The following is a 23,106-nucleotide window of genomic DNA, read 5'->3' on the forward strand; positions in this document are numbered from 1 at the left end:
CCTGGGTGTTCCCCTCCCCTTCCTTACGGATGCACACGCTGGCCTGCAGGAACCCCTTCGGCCTACATACCCCGCTCGTGGGTCCGGTCCCACATGGCCCCCGCCATGCTAGGCCAGCCTCACCTGCCGGAGCCGGCCCTTCAGGAAGAAGGCCGGCAGGGCGCCCAAGGCCAGGGCACAGCCACAGCGAGTCATTTCCTCGGGGCTCTGGAGTTCAGCGAGATACAGCTTCACCAGCTCCTCTGAAAAGAAAGGACCAGAGCGTGACCACTGTTGTCCATTATCCACAAGACACACTCCCCAGGTACAGTCCAGAAGATAAGCAAACAGTGGCTGAAGGAAGGAGGGGCGACTTAGACGCCTAGAGCAGACGTGTTTTCAAAGCAGCGTAAATCAGCCAGATTGAAGAAAAGAGGTTTTCAGTAGGTGGTTTTAAGATTTTCATAAGCAATTTTAATACACAATTTCACTCTTGAGAAAATAAAGCCAACAGTTTTACCGGTAGTCAACACGGTCAAACTTCTGTTTTTTATTCACTAAGAACACAAATGCTTTCCTCAGATGATGAGGATACTTCCTCAAAGACCGAGAGCGAATGTGGTCCCAAGTGGGACCCCCAGGGCTAGGTGCTCAGGCGCAGCAGGGGTGCAGGGGCCACTCCGCACGAGACACCCACGGCCGGTCGGGCAGAAACGGGCAGTGCAGTCAGTCAGACTGAGAGAGCACAGGGCTGGGAAAGCAGACCTTCCCACACAGGAGAGGCCAGTCATGGGAACTGGAGAGCAACCGAAACAGAGGTTTGACAGGGAGACACAGGACAGGCTGGTAAAGAATCCGCCTACAATGTGGGGACCTGGGTTCAACCCCCGGGCTGGGAAGGCCTCCTGGAGAAGGGAAAGGCTACCTACCCACTCCAGTGTTCTGGCCTGGAGAATTCCATAGATTATACAGTCCACGGGGTTGCAAAGAGTCGGACACGGACTGAATGACTTTCACTTTCACAGGAAAAGGGGCCCTGAAGCTATTCAAGAATTCAAGGAGGTCAAGTGGAAAACAGCTCTGTTCTCTGGAAAGGCAGCTCCGAAGTCGAGGAAGGCCGGACGCCCTTGCTCTGCACCCACCACAACCGAAGAGGCGGTGCCACCACCGCTTACACTTCAACACAGCAAGGCTTCTGTAACGTGTGTGTGAAAGCCTCCGTCCTCATACATTGGGGGGGGGAAACGAATTCCACTTTCACGGACACCTTTGGCGGAACTTACGATAACACACTTCAGCTGAAAGTCCTCTTTCTAGACGTGGAGTCTGCGGACACAGAGGGCCAACTGTGCTGGCTCTTTAGGTAGAACTGCGTGTGGTACGAGGACACAGTATAACGTCACTAACTCAGAAAGTCTATCAGGATCAGATGACAAAGTATTTTCTAACTTTTGGAAAAATTCCCAAAAAGTAGATTTAGACTACTGCATCCATGATTCCAGATGTACAAGCTGGATTTTAAAAAGGCAGCGGATCAGATCAGATCAGTCGCTCAGTCGTGTCCGACTCTCTGCGACCCCATGAATCGCAGCACGCCAGGCCTCCCTGTCCGTCACCAGCTCCCGGAGTTCACTCAGACTCACGTCCATCGAGTCAGTGATGCCATCCAGCCATCTCATCCTCTGGCGTCCCCTTCTCCTCCTGCCCCCAATCCCTCCCAGCATCAGAGTCTTTTCCAATGAGTCAACTCTTTGCATGAGGTGGCCAAAGTACTGGAGTTTCAGCTTCAGCATCATTCCTTCCAAAGAAATCCCAGGGCTGATCTCCTTCAGAATGGACTGGTTGGATCGCCTTGCAGTCCAAGGGACTCTCAAGAGCCTTCTCCAACACCACAGTTCAAAAGCATCAATTCTTCGGCGCTCAGCCTTCTTCACAGTCCAACTCTCACATCCATACATGACCACTGGAAAAACCATAGCTTGACTAGACGAACCTTTATTGGCAAAGTAATGTTTCTGCTTTTGAATGTGCTATCTAGGTTGGTCATAACTTTCCTTCCAAGGAGTAAGCGTCTTTTAATTTCATGGTTGCAGTCACCATCTGCAGTGATTTTGGAGCCCAGAAAAATAAAGTCTGACACTGTTTCCACTGTTTCCCTATCTATTTCCCATGAAGTGATGGGACTGGATGCCATGATCTTCGTTTTCTGAATGTTGAGCTTTAAGCCAACTTTTTCACTCTCCTCTTTCACTTTCATCAAGAGGCTTTTTAGTTCCTCTTCACTTTCTGCCATAAGGGTGGTGTCATCTGCATATCTGAGGTTATTGATATTTCTCCCGGCAATCTTGATTCCAGCTTGTGTTTCTTGCAGTCCAGCGTTTCTCATGATGTACTTTGCATATAAGTTAAATAAACAGGGTGACAATATACAGCCGTGACGTACTCCTTTTCCTATTTGGAACCAGTCTGTTGTTCCATGTCCAATGCTAACTGTTGCTTCCTGACCTGCATACAGATTTCTCAAGAGGCAGATCAGGTGGCCTGGTATTCCCATCTCTTGAAGAATTTTCCACAGTTTATCATGATCCACACAGTCAAAGACTTTGGCATAGTCAATAAAGCAGAAATAGATGTTTTTCTGGAACTCTCTTGCTTTTTCTATGATCCAGCAGATGTTGGCAATTTGACCTCTGGTTCTTCTGCCTTTTCTAAAACCAGCTTGAACATCAGGAAGTTCATGGTTCACATATTGCTGAAGCCTGCCTTGGAGAATTTTGAGCATTACTTTACTAGCATGTGAGATGAGTGCAATTGTGCAGTAGTTTGAGCATTCTTCGGCATTGCCTTTCTTTGGGATTGGAATGAAAACTGACCTTTTCCAGTCCTGTGGCCACTGCTGAGTTCTCCAATTTGCTGGCATATTGAATGCAGCACTTTCACAGCCTCGTCTTTCAGGAACCAGAGATCAAATTGCCAACCTCCACTGGACCATAGAAAAAGCAAGGGAATTCCAGAAAAACATCTATATCTATTTCATTAACTTTGCTAAAGCCTTTTACTATGTGGATCACAACAAACTGCAGAAAATTCTTAAAGAGATGGGAAAACAAGATCACCTTACTTGCCTCCTGAGAAACCTGTTTACAGGTGAAGAAGCCACAGTTAGAACCGGACATGGAACAGACTGGTAGAAAGTTGGGAGAGGAGTATGTCAGGTTGTATACAGTTGCCCTGCTTATTTAATTTACATGCAGTGTATATCATGTGAAATGCTGTGCTGAATGAATTACAAGCTGGAATCAAGATAGCAGGGAGAAATATCAACAGCCTCAGATATGCAAAAAGCAGAAAGTGAAGAACTAAAGACCCTCTTGATGAAGGTGAAAGACGAGAGTGAAAAAACTGGCTTAAAACTCAACATTCAAAAAACTAAGATCATGGCATCTGGGTCCAACAGTTCAGTTCAGTTCAGTCGCTCAGTCATGTCCGACTCTTCGCGACCCCATGAATCACAGCACGCCAGGCCTCCCTGTCCATCACCAACTCCCGGAGTTCACCCAAACTCATGTCCATCGAGTCGGTGATGCCATCCAGCCATCTCATCCTCTGTCGTTCCCTTCTCCTCCTGCCTCCAATCCCTCCCAGCATCAGGGTCTTTCCCAATGAGTCAACTCTTTGCATCAGGTGGCCAAAGTATTGGAGTTTCAGCCTCAGCATCAGTCCTTCCAATGAACACCCAGGACTTGTCTCCTTTAGAATGGACTGGTTGGATCTCCTTGCAGTCCAAGGGACTCTCAAGAGTCTTCTCCAACACCACAGTTCAAAAGCATCAATTCTTTGGCTCTCAGCTTTCTTCACAGTCCAACTCTCACATCCGTACATGACCACTGGAAAAACCACAGCCTTGACTAGATGGAATTTTGTTGGCAAAGTAATATCTCTGCTTTTTAATATGCTATCCAGGTCAGTCATAACTTTCCTTCCAAGGAGTAAGCGTCTTTTAATTTCATGGCTGCAATCACCATCTGCAGTGATTTTGGAGCCCCCAAAAATAAAGTCTGACACTGTTTCCACTGTTTCCCCATCACTTCATGGCAAATAGATGGGGAAAAAAATGGAAACAGGGACAGACTTCATTTTCTTGGACTCCAAAAATGACTTCAGACAGTGACTACAGCCATGAAATTAAAAGATACTTGCTCCTTGGAAGAAAAGCTATGATAAACCTAGACGGTATATTTAAAAACAGAAACATCACTTTGCTGACAAAGGGATGTAGTGTCAAAGCTATGGTTTTTCCAGTAGTCATCTATGGATGTGAGAGTTGGACCATAAAGAAAGCTGAGCACCGAAGAACTGGTGCTTTTGAACTGTGGTGCTGGAGAAGACTCGAGAGTCCCTTGGACAGCAAGGAAATCAAATCAGCCGATCCTAAAGGCAATCAACCCCAAATATTCGTTGGAAGAATGGATGCTAAAGCTGAAGTTCCAATACTCTGGCCACCTGATGCAAAGAGTCAACTCATTGGAAAAGACTTTGATCCTGGGAAAGATTGAAGGCAGGAGAATAGGGTGACAGAAAATTAGAGGGTTGGATGGCATCACTAAATCAATGGACATGAGTTTGAATACACTCATGAGAGATAGTGAAGGACAGGGAAGCCTGGCATGCTGCAGTCTATGGGGCCGCAAAGAGTCAGACAAGACTTAGCAACTGAAAAATAACCCATGATTCTTCCATACTTAAAATAATTTTTGAAGTGTTCCATATATTTTTGAAGTAACTGTAATAAATATTCTGTATTATGATACAAGGGAAAGCTCCAGGCCACATAACGTGTAAATACAAAGCTTTTTAATATGAAACTCCCACTCCGGAACTAGACCCTACAAACAGGACCGTGTGACGTGTCAGATAAACTGCAGCTTAGAGGCTAGTTCCGGAAAACCCAACTGATGCAAAGACATGCAACAAGACAGCTACACCGACGCTGTTCATGGGAAGAGGAAAAGATAATAACACATGAAGGACACGTGCCAGAAAAGCATTGTGGGTCATACAAAAATTCTAAATGCACTTAACCATGAAATAGAAAAGTCAGTCAAGTAATCACCGAATGAACAGACTCCAAGGAAAAAGCATGAAAGCAGGAGGACATGGGAAGGCAGCAGAAGCGGACAATTCTGAGCTGACAGAGCCTGGGGAACGAGTGCGAATGACAGTCCCCTGATAATGAGGGCTGGGCCCCGAGGAAGACCAGGGACAGGACAGAAGAGAGGTCCTCCCAGAGACAAAGCTCCACCACAGCACTGGGAGCCTCCAAAGTCCAAAACAGGGCACAGTGGACTTAAAAACATAACAACAAAACACCGCTGAAGTAAGAGTTGATTCTACAGTAAAGTGGTAACATCCAGGAAGTGGAGCCCACGTGGCCTCAGAGAAGTCTGGCTCCAGGTGAGGACGGGATGGGCTGAGGAGGGGCGGCATCACCACAGCCTGCCGCCCACTCTCTCTACCCCCCAGGCCCGTCCACACCACAGCAGGAGAGGCAGGCACCCCACAGCCACCCACCCCCAGCCCCACTGGGTGCAGGGCTGAGTGCAGACACCCACTCACCCTGTGCGGCAGCCTCTGCCTCCCCAGGCTCCCGGGCGTGGTACTCGCTGCAGAGGGCGGCCAGGGCCGACACAGCCGCCTCCTGAAACAGAGGAGACGTGAGTGAGCTGCAGGCTCCTGGTCAAGGAGCAGCCAGGTGGCCCTGCGGTCAGGCCAGTGACTTGGTTTGAAAGACCCAGAGGCTGATGACATCATTCTTTCTGGTATGTCTGCTAGACATTGTCATCATCGTCAGTCAGATGTGGTCATAAGTTTACTATTCTCTGCAACTAATACACTGGATATAAAAGTTATTTTCTCCATACAGTGCAAATTTCACGTCTCTCCATGTGAAAGGCAATAATGAAATGTGGTGTTTTCTTCTTTCCCAGCTGAAATAATGATGGAAAAGTGTGTTAAACACCAGAAGCTGCATGGCAAGGCCCCTCAGGTGAGCCACAGAGAGGCCTAGTATGCAGTGGAGCTGGGGGCCCAGGACTGCTGGGAACAGGGCTGGCTGGACAAGGAGGAGGGCTGACCCAAGGCTGGGGCACCTCAGGGGACAAAGCGCAGGAATGGGGTTCACACCACAGAGGCCCTTGGCCCTCCTGTCGCCTCCACAGTGGCTCACCTCAGCCTTTCTCCGTGGTGAAGACCACACGGGGCAAATGCTGGGTTCCTGTGTTCTTCCCAAGTGAAGGTCGCTTGGTCGTGTCTGACTCTGTGGCCCGATGGACTATTCAGTCCATGGAATTCTCCGGGCCAGCATACTGGAGTGGGTAGTTCCCTTCTCCAGGGGATCTTCCCAACCCAGGGATCGAACCAGGGTCTCCTGCACTACAGGTGGCTTCTCCACCAACTGAGCTACCAGGGAAGCCTGGGTCTTCCCAGGGCTCCTTCAGATCAGGGAGCACCAACGGAGGTGCCGGGGGAGGGGTGTCCTCGCACAAATCAGAGCAGGTTCACACACGATCACGACTGGTGTGAATGAACTATGGATTGTTTTTAAAAGGAATTCTGACACCGATCATGAAGAACTCAAATTCAACTAGTAAAACTGTACCTGGATCCTACAGAACGATAAAGTTACTTATAGAAAAAGGGATGAAGACTGAAGATATGTTCTATTCACCCAACAGAAAAACTGAGACACAGGAGGCTGGAGAGCTACAAGAAAGACCAATATCTACTTCCAGTCCTTCATCCTCCACATCAAAGCCTAGTCATTATCAATACCAAGGCTATTATCTCTGCACGGGGGTAGAGGTTGCAACTCTGTTAGTCCAAAGTTCACCTGTCCTGAGGCAGGACAGCAGTGGCCACGGGGCGTGACTGACACTGACATGCTGTCACGATTCTAGCAGTTTGCTCGTCCGCACGTGAGCATCACAACAGGAGCCTCCAGCCCTAAATTATACAGCTCAATAGGGAACACGTTTAGAAGGCAAATTAATTAATAAAACTAGAAACAATAATAAAAAATTTAAATATTCTGGTCAATGATGGCTGCATTAGTTGTCCCGATCATAAATTACATAAACAATATCATTCAGAATTCCAAATATAATTATTGGCATTTATCAATCATGTTGGTCTACAAAAGGGACTCAAAATGCACAAAGACCTTTGAAACACTCAAATATTTATACACAGTGCAAAAGCCAGAGAGCCTTTGCTCCCCACACCTTTATATGTTGTCGAGAGTGACTTGAAATGAGGTGGAGGTTTTTCAAGGTGTCGTTTATCAGCCACTGCCAACCATCTGTCAAAGAAACAAATTCATTCAGCTGGTAAAGAACATTTGCATCAAATTAAAAACAACACCACACAGATCTTCTACCTCTCAAGTCAAAGTAGACAGTGACCTTTGAGAGGAACCTGCAGGAAATCTGAGGTACATGCTCTCCAGGTCGAATGAAATTCTAAAGGCCTTTGCCCTCTCCACCTATAGGGGTAAACTCTTCTTTCTGCTGTTGAAATGTGAAAACTGTCACGATGGGCAAGTTTTTGTTCTCCTTTTACCCCTGCAAGCTTCAAGTGGTCTTTGCCTGTACTTCTTCCCTGAACAATCCCCCCACCAATAAAAATGAAACACAAAATTCAACTAGATCTAATACTTGGAAACAAACACTAACTCATTTTTTGCTTCTTCCTCAAGTTTCAGAACTTCTGAGGCTGTAAAGCAAAGAGCCAGCACAGCCAGCAGGGGCGGTGACCCCAAGGCTTTTCTTACTACCTCTCTGTGACCAGCGGCCACAACGTCAGAGCCTGGAGACGCTCCAGACCAGCACCGGGGCCTGACTGCCACCCCTGGAAGAGCCGAGGCAGCTGCTGGGCCTCCGCTCTCGCCCCTCAGGCTGGCACTGTCCAAATGGGAGAGGAACGGCTGAGAATGCCTGGTGCTGGGCACAGCCGTGACAGGCAGAGCTCCAGTCGGGAGCCCTGAGGAAGGAGCTTGAGCCCTTGGAAGAGAAGGAAGAATCTCTGCTTCTGTGGGGAGAGTGTGGGGGATGCTCCCTGTTTACAGTGGGTTCTTAACAGCAACTTAAAACAGATACTAACAAGATGGAATTTACCATCCACCCTAACAGGTTGGTCTTCACTTTTCAAGCTGAATTAGTTCTGGAAAAAAATGCCACAATGTGAGTCGCTGGAGAGGTGCACTTACCGATCACGGCGTCACCTCTGAAGGGCATTTTGGAAAGGGCCATGTTTTCTATTAAAATGCACACTAGGAAGAAAAAGGATGAACGCAATGTCATTTCCCCAAAAGTGCCCATCCCAGCACCCACCCTGCCGCACCGGAGCCCGGCGCGGCCAGCACCGCCTTCCCGCCCCTGCCCCTCAGCGTGGGCGTCGGGGGCGAGCCCCCAGCATGTCCTCAGCACCAGACCTGGCCCAGGCTCGGGGGCAGTGCCAGGAGCCACGAGCAGCAGCATCACGCTGGTGCCCTCGGGGAACCCTGCCCAGACAAGGGAGCAACACGTGGAGGCCGCAGGTCTGACCCCATACGAACCCCCAGGGACAGACAACTCAGCTCTCAAACCACGGACACCCACAAGTGACCAGGCGCTGTGGCTGAGCAGCAGGCACCTGCCCGATGAGGACCACGGAGAAGCAAGTTCCCCTGGAGGGGGGCTCCCCCACCTCAGGTCAGCACCAGGGTCCGGACAGGGTCAGAGGAGGTAACACGTATCACCCCGACGGGACAGTCCCCAGATGAGCCACAGTGCGCAAAGCTCTGGTAAATTCCTGACCTCTGTAAATAATGCAGTGTCCGTTTTAATAAACTACCACTTCTGCGCGTGGAAACATAGACCAGTAGAGCTGCTCAGCGGCCACCACCACAAGGACACCTGAGCCTCTGTGTGGTGGCCTCACATGGCTGTCCTGGCACCAAGGAGGCTCTGACCTGCCCGGCGCCTGCCCACAGGCCACGTGGCTCTGCCCATCCCACATGGCTCCTCACGCTGCCCATTCACACAGCAAACGCACCCCTACCTCGGTCCCTACAATAGAACAGCCTAATGGTTTTCTCCTACTGAATGAGTAGTTTGCATTTGCTGGAAAAAATCTAACACTACAGAAAAATGAGATAGAAAACCACCACTGACATTTTGGTGGCCATGTAATTTGGGGGTCCCATCACGGACCTTCACAGGCTGAGAGAGCACAGGCGCTCCTCCCGTCAGCTCGGTGCCCTGACCCCGTCTTCACCACCTTGCTCCCACCTTGACCCCGAAACTAAGCTGAGCTGGAGCATGGCTCCCATACCTCCTCCCACGCTCAGAGGGTCACAGACCATAGGCGCCCCCCGCCATGGCCAGGCTAGGCTGGGCTGGCAGCAACAAATCCCAACCTCAGCGCCCACAGCAACAGAGGCTCCCTGTGCCCACTGCACAGCCGCCATGCCTCAGCAGGGGTGCCCGTCACTGCCCCCCAGGGACCAGTGACTGGCGGCAGCTGTCCTCTGAAATGCTGCCAGGCCAGCGAGGAAGCCAGCTCTGCAGTCTCTGCGAGCATGGACTCCACCCCACCTCCTCACACTCCCGACTCCCACCGTCCTGAGCACAGATGTGACCTGCCAGCACGAGGGGGCCTGGGGGCCGGAGGAGGGGTGTCCCAGCAGAGCCAGGATGCGCACAGGCCCCTCCCCGGCTCCAGCCACCGAACTGCTTTTCTTCTCAAACAACGTAACTGACCACGGGAGACCCCATGCTCTTTAGAAGACGGGCAACATCCCACACTATGGTTATGAAACTGTTAATCCAATATTTCCTGTTGGGCTCAGCTCTCCTTCCAGTTTCTGTCATGTCAAACAAGATGGCCACACACATCCCATCAGCACACAGACTGCCTGTCTGTCCAGCAGGATGCCTGTCACCCCTACATGTTTTGGGGGTGCAGAGTCCTAGGAGTGGCCATGCAGGGCAGAAGACTGCACGTTTTTAATCCTAAGAGACAATGCCCTTCGCAACCGGAAAATGCTGTAACAACATATACTCCAGAGCAGGCGTTCCATCGGCAGAGGATCACCCAGCTCTGACGTAGCCAATATGATCGAGAAGACGCGTCCTCCTCGTGGAGCTAACCAGCATCTCCCCAGCAACCAGGTGAGGCTGAAAACTTCCTGGGTAGGAAGTTTTTTAGGGACCAATGTGATCACTTAATTTCTCCTAAAATTTCCTTCAAGTTTTAAAAAATGTACCTCCTACACTTAAGTTTAATCAGGAATTAATCAGTAAAATGTCCGTTAATTAGAGATTTAGCTTTGTGTATGTGTGCAGAGGGGACACAGTTTTGGTTCCTTCCACGTGGTTCCTTGGGACATCATCAACCACTCTATCAACTGCCCTCTTCAGCCAGGTTGGAAACACGTACCTTCTTTGTCACACGTGAAATCCCATGTACGTTTGAAACTTCTGATTCTCCCTTCTGTTTTATCAATCTATCATACTGAAGAGGGAAAGAGGGCAACATTCGCATTCCTAACTGTATCACCCCTTCATGGGACACTTACTCTACTCATTCATCCCACCCCAGCGGCTGCCAGCCCCATAGCTACTAAAATGTATCTGGACCCACAGAAGCTGAAAATTAAGAGCCTGGGGTGCACACACACAGGAGAAGCAGCGGGCTGAGCAGGCAGCCCTGGAGTTAGGATGTGCAGGCCAGGTGCACCGCCACGGTAACTCTGACCAGAAAATGGCCCGGCCACTGGTCCCTGCAAAGGAGCCCATCAGGGAACTTTACAAGATGGAAAACAAGTAAATAAATACCCTTGGGACTTTTGTCTTCCTTCAGTGGTGGGAAGAAAGGACCTTGCCCCACAACCTGCAGCCTCTGTTGCTCAGACCTACCTGCTTGTCTCATGAGCTCTCCTCCCAGACCCCTGAAAATTAATGAAAACAAAGTTAAAACTCTTGTTATACAAAACGTAAATATTTTCACCGAGTAACAGATGTAACTTCAGGCTCCAAAAAATATTAAGACGACATTAAAGAGCTGCATTTGTTGTTGGCCACGTGAACTACTTTTTATGAAAAGAAATGAAAATATGTGCTGTGACCGCTTATGAGATGATTTTCAGTTTTCACTGGAGACTCTAATCCCTGGTATGAATTATATCACAGAATCACATGTAACAAACTCCAAACACTGTTCAACTCTTATTTTGTAAAAACTACAGGAACTTAAGGCACCAGGAAGATATCATCACCCAGCAGGATCGGGGAGAGGGGTATTTTGTAAAAACTACAGGAACTTAAGGCACCAGGAAGATATCATCACCCAGCAGGATCGGGGAGAGGGGCTGCCCGCCTGGACCCCCGACTGACGTGGGACGCTGACGATGGGGAACTGGTGGACATGAGTTCAAGAAACACTCCGGGAGAAGGCAGGAAAACTATGGCTTCCGGCCGAGGCAGAGGAACAGGATTCGAGTTCGCCCTCCTGCCTCAAACAAGTGGAAAACTGGACAAACATTCAGAGGCTTGCAGACAGAGGTGTGGGAGGAGGAAGGAGCAGCCAGGGCCCAGCAGCGAGGCCCCCGCAGATGGAAGGTGGGGAGGCCAAGGCGGCCGGAATCTGAGGGGCTGCGGAGCAGCACCCCAGCACTGACCCTGAGTCTGAAAGAAGAAAAACACTCCTAAGGAGAAGGCGGGGCACGCATAGGAACCCATACAGGCGGGGAGGAGCCCCCTCAGGCAGAGCACGGGCCTCCTCAGGCACGAGGCACCAGGAGACCCCCGCAAGGACCACCTCAGCGGCCGGCCCACTTGTTTTGGCCCTGCCAGGCCTCCAGAGCTGGCTGTGAAGGGGTCCAACTGAGCCCACCAGGCGAGCAGAGCCCGACAGCAGCAGGCGGCGCCCAGCGACAGAAACACCACAGAGCCCAGCGCCCCGCTGAGGATCAGAACACCCCTCACGACTCCAAGAAAACAACCCGCACAGACCCAGCAGCTCCCCAAGAGGAGGGGATACACACACAGGGTTGTCAGAACAGCTCTCAGCTCATGCACATGTCCCAGGAGGGGAGGAGACGGACTGAGTCACAGCAAGACACAAACAGGACCTCAAGAAATAAAAACACAGACCTGAAAAGAAAAGCTGCACTGAACGCAATCAACGATGATGGGGACAGAAACCAAAGCAATAAAGACGAAGAGGTTAAAGAGACCCAGCTCAAAGATAAGCGAATCACGTAAAAACGACAGAGTCCGTTTAAATAGCCTCGGTGGACCAAGTACAGGGCGGTTTAAGTCACAGAAGGAATAACAAGGACATTACTAAAGTACAGCATGGTGTTGGCGGGGGTGGGGGGGCGTGCACGAGTCTATAGTGATACATCAGACAGGCAGACAGCAGGGTGGGAGTGGGGAGGGACGCTGCTCTCTGCAGACAAGTCTCAGAAAATGCACATGGAAAGAATGAGGGAATCAGCCAGGCACCCCCTGGCAGACCACAGGGTGATGGCTGACTCAGGCAAGGCCGGCGCTGGAAACCAGGATCCACGAGTCTTGAAACCACCGTCAGGCCAGTTGCTAGCTGCAAGGGGGTGCATGCCTCTCACCGGCACGTCTGACCTTCTGGAGGTCGTCCCTAAACCCAGGGGTCAAGTCAGCGTCTCCACCAGGGGGCAAACACACCGACATCACAGGCAACACAAGGGTCCGCAGGGCCGCGCCGGCCACGCCACGGGCGAGCCAGAGCCGGCCGCACCGGCCACGCCATGGGTGAGCCAGAGCCGTCATGCAGGGAGCACCCCAGCAAACCCGGCATGTGCGACGGCACACAGCACACCTGGCCTGAAAAGAGGCTGTGTCGTGCAAAGCAAAAAGGGGGCTAACTGAGTAACACCAAACACAGCACAAAAACTTGAGTAGGTCCTAGCTCAAGGGGGAAAGAAGGCTACGGAGAGCATTTGAAGACAAGCTGAAGGAACCTCCGCTTACAGGTCACGGAGGTCACATGGAACCTCCTGGGTGCAGTGCAGACGCTGGTCGTATGTGGTCACACAGGAGAAAGTCCCTGCTCTTCCCTGATCCTTTCTCAAGTTTTAAAGAGGAAGTAACAGGCCCAGAACTTACTAAAGAAAACAAACAACACACGTATACAGAAAGAAAGAAAGCAAACGGTCAAGATGTTATGAATGACTGACTGAGGTGAGGAAGGGTGAACAGGCATTCCCTGCGTGATTCTTTTAATTTTACTTAGACCCCAAACTCAAGATAAAACGTTCGGGGTTAGGGAAAATCAGTCCTTGCTACGTCCTCCCCCAGGAAGATTTCTGAGCACAGTCCACCCAAGAGAACGCAGTTCCCAGAGTCGCTCACATCTCTGAGAAAGCAAGGGGGCCCCAAAGAGACCGGGGGAACCCAGCACCCCTGAGGCCACAAGGCCGTGGCTCCCAGGACATCAGGCGGCCTCCCAAGGGCCAACTGCTTCACTCACAGAGGAGCAGGAGCACACCCCCCAGGGGACCAGAAGACAGAGCAGGTGCAAACCCCACATGCAACTCACATTTCCCTCCAAGATCAAGATCCAGCTCCCTCGACCACATTACCTGCCGTTTCCATTTCCCCACAGTTCACATTTCTTTAAGACTTTCTGTCCTGCAAAGGATGGCCTGTCACCACTCCTGCAGGAGGGCCTGACGCTGCCAGACACATAGGGACTGGGCCGTGGCCACCACAAGCAACGAGGCCCCCACGCACTCAAGTGTCAGAGGAAATTCAGCGAGGGCTCCCCAGAGAGCTCCAGGCCCGCTGACGAAGTGCCTGCCAGGTTTCAGAGCTTGGGTGTTCCCAGTCAGGAGCACCACGCAGCCTGGCCAGGAGTTCTCACCCTCCTGCCCCTCCTCAACAGGGATTCTCCTTCCAACCTGCCGGACACAGCGAGTGCTCAGAGCTCCCACTGCACACGGCGGTCCTCCCAGCACAAGCCCCCCACAGCCAGCCAGCACTGACCACCCCTGGTGTCACGGGGCTGCCCTGTCAGTCTGTCAGAACCTGTGAGATGCTCCAGCCCTGTGTTCTTTGCCAATGTAAGAGGGATCTTCAGGTCACGTGGGACCCAAGGTTCTAGCACCAGACTGACCTAAGGGGTCCCTTCCAGGAGAGAGGATTTACTTCCATAGGCGAGGCTGCTTCCTGGAGGTGAGGGCCAAGAAGGAAGGGTCCGGAGCTTTGTCCCTTCCAGCTCCAAGGAGGTCCCAGCTATGGAGGTCTGAGCCCGAGAGGGCTCTGCCAGGCAGGATCCTCCATTTACTTGGGCCGGGAGCCCTGTGGGAGGTCAACACTGGTAGTGCCATCTGTGGTGGGCCCTCACATCACAGAGAATCAGCTCAACCCAATGGAAACCCTGGATGCCAAGGCTGGGGGGGTGGTCTCCCTGGGTGGCAAAAGCTGTGTGTCACAAGTAGCCATTAGGAGGATTTGGTTTGACTCCACGGGGACAGGACCCAGCCAGGAAGCTGTGCCTCATCTGCCAGGGACTCTGTCCTCTGGGCCTTTTATGTTGCTGATTTGAATGAACACTTTTGCAGCAATAAGCCACAGTCACAGCATCAAGAGCTCAGTTGGTAAAGAATCCGCCTGTAATGCAGGAGACCTGGGTTCAATTCCTGGGTTGGGAAGATCCCCTGGAGAAGGGAAAGGCTACCCACTCCAGTATTCTGGCTGGAGAATTTCATGGACTGTATTGTTCATGGAGTCGCAAAGAGTCAGACATGACTGAGTGACTTTCACTTTCATTTTTTTCCACAGCACCAAAGGCTATGCTGAGTGCCGAGTCCTTCTGCCAGCCCAGTCCCTGATCCTGGGAGTGGTCTCGGGGACCCCCAAATTCACAATCAGAAAACAGTCGAAGGAAATAGTGGGGCTAAGCTGGATCTCACAGGTCAGGACTGGACACTCGGATTCAGGCCCCTGCAGTCTGGTTCTGTGGGGCACGTGCCCTCCCTTCTGTGGTCTGTGTGGGAGTCATACCTGGGGAACAAACACTGCTGAGGCGCCAGGCCCGTCCCACCCAGAGCCCTTGTTACACCAGACGCCACGCGCATCATCTCCCTACGCTGGCCTCAAGGAAGGGGCTTCTTTTCTATTACTTTTGAGATTTATCACTAGAAAAGAACATTTAAAGGCAATGAACAGATGTGCATTTGGAATTTGTAAAATGCTAACGATATCATCAGAAGCCTTCAGCTCCAAAAAAAGCCACACACGACAAAAGCACACTGGCCCTAGGGTGGCCAGGGGTTCACTCCTCAGTTCACCTGGCACGCAGCTCACTCCCTGCTCATCCATGGTTAGTCCAGCGGAGTTCAGGCCACTTCATCAGGAACAACTGAACACGTTTTCATGTATGAGAAAATGAGTCGTTCCTCTCTATTTAAAACAGATGAAAAGCAGGCAGGCAGCACTGGTGGAACAGCCAAGAGCGCCCACGGGAACTCCCTCCAGGCCTCCACCCAAGAAGCAGAAACCGGGAGGCAGAGCCACACCCACGGGTGCAGGTCCACACCAGGCCCCGCCCACCCAGCAGGAGACTCGCTCAGCAGAGTTATCACCTGCAGGATGCCTCTAAGGGAAGGACCATTAAACAGGAAACAGACACCACCAAAGAGCCCAGGAACCTCGTCCCGTCTCCACACTGACCACAGAGGGTCCTGACACAGGTATTCACCCAAGAAAAACAGAAACACACGTCCACACCAAGACTCATATGCCAATATGCACAGAAGTGAAGATGCCCATCACCTGGCAAGAAGGTACCAAGCACACAGGTCGCTGACCACCAACAGCTCTATGGGAGAACACACCGCTACACACCAACCACACGGTGAATCTCAGAAACAGCACTCTCGGTGAGAAAGACCAGACCCTAAGACTGCACAGTATAGTTCTATCCACGTGATAGTCAGAGGGCGGACCACAGCCACCAGGGCAGAGGGGACCTGCTGCAAAGGGCAGAAGGCAGATCCAGCCGGTGCCGCTGCTGCGGGTGGTCTGTCCACAGCCACAAGCCTGTCAGGCTCCACAGTCAAAGGCGGAAGCTTCTCGTCATGTTGTCTGTGAAGCTCAGAACCCAACCACGCCTTTCACGGCTCTTCACTCGCTCAAATACGACACACAGATGACTCAGCAAGGACCACTCAGGAGATGCCCGTGACTAGGGGCCCAATGTTTTCTTCACAAAACATAAAACTTTAGGTATGTAAATCTTACCTGTATAACTGACGATCGTAAAGCTAAAAATAAAGAATTGAAAATTAGTCATCTGAATTACTAGGATTTAAAAATATAACACAGCAGGTATATAACATCAACGAGCATCAGAAGGAGAACAGAGACAAGCACAGGCGGGCGTCTCGCAGGAGGGCTGACGGAGTGCACTCCACTCTCCAGGAGCACCTCGCTAAGAAGCCCCTCCCTCGCTAAGACCCTCCGGCACAACTGCGCTTGATCCCCAAGACAGCCCAGATTCCTCCCTCCCTGGCCTGGTAGGGAAACCGAGGGTCAGAGCAGGGAGGAAGAGGGTCACCAGCCAGTGACAGCAGGGAGATGCCTGGATACCGGACCTGCCCCCCAACAGCCCCTCAGGCAGAAAATTAAGCCTGCCAGCCCTTCTCCTGGCAAGGAACTCAGAGAAGCACCTCAGCATCCCACTAACTACCGTCCCTGCCCCCACTCACTGAAAGCTCATGCTGTGCCAAAAACTCCACCCAACTCTCCAGACACATTCTTCAGTTCTCACAGAAACTCAAGCAAGTAGGTTCCGCTATCATCCAGGCTCTACAAAAAAAAGAAGCCGAGGACGGGGTGGCCCCCACACTGAACCTTCTACAGCACCACTTGGTATCAGCCTGGCTCCACAGTGTCCAGGTAGCACCAGACTCCACTCTACAGTGAGAAATGAGGGCTTCTCTGGTGGTCCAGGGGTTAAGAGTCCGCCTTGCAATGCAAGGGACACGAGTTAAATCCCTGGTCGGGGAACATCACCCCTGCACCACAACTCCCGAGATAAGCTCTGGAGCCCGTGAGCCACAAATACTGGAGCCCAAGCGCCCTGGAGCCCACGCTCCAAACAAGAGAAGCCATCACCATGAGCAGCTCAAGCACTGCAACGGAGAGTAGCCCCTGCTTACCGGGATGAGAAAGCCCGCGTGCAGCAACAACGACCCACCACAGCCAAAAACATACACAGAAACACCCTTAAAGGTGAGAAACGCACCTCAACAGATGAAATGACTTTGCTAAAATGGAAATGAAAGCTAACAGCACCAACGGGATGAGGGGAGGATGTCAAAATGGTCAATTATCACATAAAAATCCTACAACAGAACTCAACCCAGAACAACAAATGGTAAAGCTTAACACTCAAGAGTGACTTTCATGCTATCCTATAACATTCAGACCCAGAGCTCGTACTTCACCAATTTTGAGTCACAAAAAGCCTTTGAGAATCTCAAAACCCAGAAAAACACACACACCTCCCCCCCAGAGAAGTGCATACATAAACCCTGGGTGTGACTGCAGACGGGGAGCTTCCCCCGTGGGGGTAAAGCTGGGGGCGCAGGGCCTTCTGTGAGCCACCACCCACCCACCATCCCGCGAGAATGCCCGGATCGAGCAGGGCGGCCAGGCAGTGCAGCAGGACCAGACGAGAGGCAGGCACTCTCTGCCAGGCCCAGCGGGGGACACTTGGCCACACAGGAGAGCCTGAGCTCACCCCCAGGGTTCGTGCCCAAAGCCCCAGGACCAACTCCAGGCTGTACTTGGAGCTGAGGAGCGGGAAGGGCGTGGGGGCAGGGAGGCCCCCAGGCACCAGGAGACCGAGGAGGGGGCGCCCCGGCGGCTCACACTGACCTGCTGGTGGATCTGCTTCAGGCCATGCATGGCCTTCTCGTCCAGGAAGTCCGAGACGGGCCTGCAGGAATTCAAACACGACATGTGAGGACCATGGTTTTGAGTCTGGGGCGGGGGGCTTGAAATTCCCAGGAGCCCTGGGGAGAGAAGTAGGGTCAACTCAGATCCGCCATCATCGTGCCCCCAGGGAACCACCTCGAGGGACAGGAATCGACTTTATATAACACAGTTTTCCTCAAGGTGGAGTTCAGGAGCCATGGCACAGACATCATAGTGTGTGGTGAGCTGTGTCTCTGAGGAAAAGTCAGTCAGAAAGTAAGAAGATGGAGCAGCTGCTTCACAAAACATTCTCGACGTTCAGACGTTCTCAGCCACCCCATACTGCGTCTGTTGTTATTTATACCAACTGCACCAACAGAAGAAGCTCCTGGTTCAAACTTTTATATCCTCTAGTATTTTACATTATTCAAAGTGACAAACGAACACAGAATACTGAATACACGGCTACTCCACACCAAGTCTGGAAAACGTGTCTTTGCTTTACAATTTGTTTAAATCTCGGAAAGAACGAGGTGACAAGAGAAGCCCAGTGAGGTGGGATCCCCTAGAGAGGACAGGGGACCGCTGACAGATGTTGTCAGGTGCAAATGAAGGGGCTCCTACCTGCCCTGCTGCGTGGCCAGCGTGTGCAGGCTGCGGGCGACCTCTGCGCAGGCGAGCACAGCCCCGTGCCGAGTGTGCAGGTCTGGACTCTGTGTCATCGACAGCAGACGCGGGAACACTGCCAGGACACAGCGGGAGAGGCACACGGGGTGACTGTCAGACGCGCGGGTTCAGGATCCAGGGGAGAATGCACCCGCTCAGTTCTGTCATTACCTCACAACCAGGGCGAAACTAAGGCCTCCGACACGCCGAACCCCATCAGCAGATGCATGAGCAGGGAGGACGAATGTGACTTAAGAGGACACTTGTCCCAAATAGCACACATCTCCGGGGCCCCAGACACAGGGTGGTGACTCAGGGTGAGGACAGACAGCAGGGAAGAAGGAAAACAGAGTGTTTTCCAGGTCCTTCCTATTGTTCAGGGACCCCCACGGCTGTGCTGGGGGGCAGCGAGGACAGAGGCTGGGCTGTAGAACCCTTCAGCCAACACATGTTGGCTCAGCCAGGAGTTCCCTCCTTGCTGCTCAGAGCAGAGAAAACCTCGGAGCCTGTGCTCTGGGGACAGAAAGCAGGACCAGAGTCCCTGCAGCCTGGCCGGGAGTACAGATGAGGAGTCACAACCAGGACAGAGGCTCTGTCCTTCCAGCCCCACCAGCCAGGGAAAGCATGGTCACAGCCCTGCAGAGGCCGTGGACGTCAACAGCATCCTTGCTGGGAGGGGGCCGTCACGGGCACTCAGATGTGGCAGTGGTCAGTGTTTAAGAATCCTAGAGCAGTCAGCACTCCTGAACTGGGAAGAAAGTGTCCCCTTCATTCAGGCAGCAGGATCAGCATCAAAGGAAAGTAAACACCAGGAGAGATTTCTGACATTAATTAAGAGACCACGAAGGACCTTCACAGGCCCCAAGTCCTCATGTAAAATCCTAGAGTGTCTGCATAAAATCAGTAACTCCAACTGAACAACTGTAATCCAACAACAGTCACTTCTCTAATAAACGTCAGTGGGAATAAGTACAAATCGAAGAAACCTATGTATTGTTTCCTGAATTGAAATCAGATGCCTACTGATTCCAAATAGAAAAGCCATGATGGAACAAATACAGGGTCTTTTCTTAACGATAAGGGCATGTCATTAACTCAGACTGGCCGTCTTGTTCCTGAGTAGAGCACACTCAGGCCCAGCCCAGGAAGTCAGCAAGTCCCCCGCAGCCCCAGGGAGGCAGCTCACTGTTTTGTGTGTTATATTATGAGCTGCTTCACTTGTTTCAAGGCTCATCCTGAAACGCACACAGTGCACAGCAGATCCTCCACTCTGGCTGGGATGGCAGAGGAATGAGCCCTGGGGCTCCCGGGGACACGCACACCTCAGTGCTCACAGCGCCTGTGCTCCCAGAGGCTGCGGCGCCTGGTTTGTGTTCTGTCCCCAACGAAGCACAGACCAGCTCTTCACACCCTTCCCAGCAAGAGAGAGACCCTCAGGTCTTAACATCAGCGTTCTGCTGGGTGTGTGTGCGTGTGTCTGTAGCGCACACCCTTGTGCACGTGTGAGGGCATGTGGGCAGCACCTACCTTCGCGGGCGGTGTGCTCGGGCGCTCGCTGCGCCAGGTTCCGCAGCGCCTTGGCGGACAGCTCCCTGATGGTCCTGGGGGCGGGGCAGACAACACTGTTAGTCCTGCAGGCTGAGGAGTCTGGCTTTCACTCAGAACAGTGTGCGGGAGCTGTCTCCTGGCCACTTAGCCAAACACTATGAGAAAAGATACAAATAAACTAGCAAATAAGAACCTCTGTTCCTAAATGAGGGAGACAGCCTTCACCAAGAGGCGGCACTACATGCAAGCCTGCCATCTGCGTGGCGCTGGATGGCCACGTGGGTCTAACCTCCTGCACCCCGAGGGACACAGCGGACAGCAGTACCGGGAGTCTGGGCAACACCACTGGGAAGATCACAGGCGGAACGAGGGAAGTTCCAGTGGCTCAAGCTAATACACAGGAGGTGCACATCACATCAGTGCAAACATCTCCAATCAAGGCACAGTTGGTACGTTCTCAGCACACAACAGGACGACCCCAAGACTGGGTAAAAAGCCAAGCCTGCCAGGGGCCGGACAGGCTCTGATCAGAGGGCCACTTGTGAGACGGATGCCCGCCTCCATGCACGCCCCCCAGCCCCATCCCAGCAGTGATCTTCCCAATTAGTGCACTTTGAAGATAAGCTTTCTGTATTTAAAAATAATATTATTTATCATCTAAATGTCAGACCTCATTTATAAAACTCTTAGGAAAAAAGCATAAGGGGAAAGCTTCATGACATTATATTTGGCAATGTTTTTCTTGCCAAATCTAAACTTTTTTAGATCTTTTTCTAAAATGTTTTCCAACACCAAAAGCAGAGGCAAAGGAAAAACTATATACACTGACAACAGGTCAACTGATTATAGATAAACCGGACTGTGTTCAAATCTAAAACTTCCGAGTATCAAAGGATACAATCAACAGAGAGAAAAGGCAACTCACAGAATGGGAGAAAATACTTGCAAATCATGTATCCGATAAGGGACTAACATCCAGAATATATAAAGAACTCTTAAACCCAACAACAACGAAAACGAAGTAACCCATAAAGATCAACACGTTAGAAAAAAGAAGAAGGTAACAAGTACTGGTGAGGATTTGCACAAACTGAAATCCTTGTGCATTGGTATTGGGAACGTTAAATGGTACAACCATTACGAAAAACTATGGATCCCACTTCTGGGTATATACCCCCAAAACAGAGAGCAGGGTCTCAAAGAGATATTTATACATCCATATTCATAGCAGCATTACTCACAACAGCTGAAATGTGGAAGCAACCCAAGGATGATGGATAAAGAAAATGTGGCAAGTATACAGAATGGACTCCTGCTTGGTCTTATAAAGGAAGGAGATTTTGACACAGGCTACAGCATGGATGAACCCTGAAGGATGTTATGTGGAGTGAAATCTGCTGGGCACCAAAGGACAAATCCTGCAGGCTTCCACATGAGATTCCTACAAGATTCATATCCACAGAGACAAACAGGGTTGCCACAGGGAGGGGAGTCAGTGATTAATGGGTATGGAGTTTCAGTTCTGCAAAGATGAAAAGGTTCTGGAGACTGGTTGCACAGAAAGGGGAATGTACTTAACTGAACACGAAAAGTGATTAAGACATTAAGATAAATATTATGTGCATATTACCAAAGTCAAAATTTTTTAATTATGTTTATCTTGATACATACATTATTTGCGGTATGGCCAAGTATCAGAAAATGTTTATTTTTTTTTTAACTGAAGCACAGTTGACTTACAATGTTGTGTTTATTTCTGCTGTATAGCAAAGTGACTCGGTTATACGTATGTATTCTTTTTCATATTCTTTTCCATCATGGTTTATCAGGATATTAAATATAGTTTCCTGTGCTACACAGTAAGACATTGCTGTTTATCAAAAAATGTTTAAAAAGAAACCCAAAACACTGGACAATACCTTTCAAAAGTATATACTATTAGAAGTATAACAGGATACCTACACTAGTGAAGAATTCTGCAAGGCTCCCCATTTTCCAATAGCCATGTATTCACAGGAAATTGAAGAGACCCCGTTTATCAACTTTTAGCTCATATCTCTTTATGGATATAATCTAGGCCAAAAACAGAGAAAGGCAGAAGTATCTCCGCCTCTGAAGAATCATTTAAAAATTAGGCATAATCTTGTTCCATGAATCCTACCATTTGAAAAAAGTCTGAGCAGGTATTACCATGAGGACCTTCAGATCTGACTGCAGTTATCCTTCCATTCATGAATCCTGGAAATTTCAGGTTTTTAGAGCTTATACTAAAAAGAATACTTCCACAAAGAATGTTTTAAATAAAATTAACAATTTAAAAAATGAGGAAAAAACAGAAACCACATAGTAAAATGACAAGTGTAAATTAAATGACACGGATAACCACATCAGATGTGAAAAGTCTAAAGCCCTCAAATAAAAGGCACTGGTCGCCAGGCTCAATGTAAAGGAAGGACCGTCTGCCGTCCCCCTACAGACAGACAGGGGTGCGAGGTGACGGGGGCTGTGACAGGCCTCTTTTTGTAAGGCCCAAGCTTAGAATGGTTTTCATATCTTTAAAGGATTTTATAAAGACCAAAAAACAATAAAATACATGGGACAATGACCCAAAATATTACTCTCTGGCCCTTACAAGAAAAAGCTTGGCAACCCTTAAGCTATAATCATATCAAATTACACTTTAAGATAAGAAATCTAACATGAAACAAAAAGAGACAATACATTTGGAAGATACCAAAAAAGTTAGAAATGTATATGCACCTAACCAGAGAGTCTCACCCAAAATACACGAAGGAAAAAAGACAGAATTGAAAAAAGAAATAAACATTTCAACAACAGCTGGAGATTTCAATGGCTAAAAAGTTTAGTTTAACACCATGGGTGACATAGTTGCAATTTTGGTTTTATATGT

The 23,106-nt window shown here is 50.4% G+C and overlaps 2 protein-coding genes and 1 long non-coding RNA gene across 5 annotated transcripts in view; 2 read left to right on the forward strand and 1 right to left on the reverse strand.

Annotated features, from left to right (window-relative positions):
* B3GNTL1 (UDP-GlcNAc:betaGal beta-1,3-N-acetylglucosaminyltransferase like 1) overlaps positions 1-1,550 on the forward strand; it is a 125,932-nt gene extending 124,382 nt beyond the window's left edge. The window contains exon 14 of the transcript XR_003506762.1: positions 1,005-1,550. The gene's annotated coding sequence lies outside the window, so the exon portion shown is untranslated. The remainder of the gene's footprint in view (positions 1-1,004) is intronic.
* Positions 1-23,106, reverse strand: part of TBCD (tubulin folding cofactor D) — a 148,489-nt gene that overhangs the window by 17,404 nt on the left and 107,979 nt on the right. For all 3 annotated transcript variants that reach the window (XM_027517757.1, XM_027517756.1, XM_027517758.1), the window contains exons 19-27: positions 20,175-20,248; positions 18,606-18,723; positions 17,943-18,003; positions 16,302-16,324; positions 10,935-10,966; positions 8,243-8,305; positions 7,260-7,336; positions 5,596-5,677; positions 124-242 (exon numbers count right to left, since the gene is read on the reverse strand). In XM_027517757.1, the coding sequence (XP_027373558.1) occupies positions 124-242; positions 5,596-5,677; positions 7,260-7,336; positions 8,243-8,305; positions 10,935-10,966; positions 16,302-16,324; positions 17,943-18,003; positions 18,606-18,723; positions 20,175-20,248 (649 nt within the window). The remainder of the gene's footprint in view (positions 1-123; positions 243-5,595; positions 5,678-7,259; positions 7,337-8,242; positions 8,306-10,934; positions 10,967-16,301; positions 16,325-17,942; positions 18,004-18,605; positions 18,724-20,174; positions 20,249-23,106) is intronic.
* On the forward strand, positions 4,672-8,236 carry LOC113877560. The gene is made up of 3 exons (XR_003506763.1): positions 4,672-5,433; positions 5,967-6,025; positions 7,733-8,236. It is a non-coding gene; the product is annotated as an uncharacterized LOC113877560 (long non-coding RNA).

The sequence above is a fragment of the Bos indicus x Bos taurus genome, chromosome 19 (assembly GCF_003369695.1).
Source record: "Bos indicus x Bos taurus breed Angus x Brahman F1 hybrid chromosome 19, Bos_hybrid_MaternalHap_v2.0, whole genome shotgun sequence".
Classification (NCBI taxonomy): Eukaryota; Metazoa; Chordata; class Mammalia; order Artiodactyla; family Bovidae; genus Bos; species Bos indicus x Bos taurus.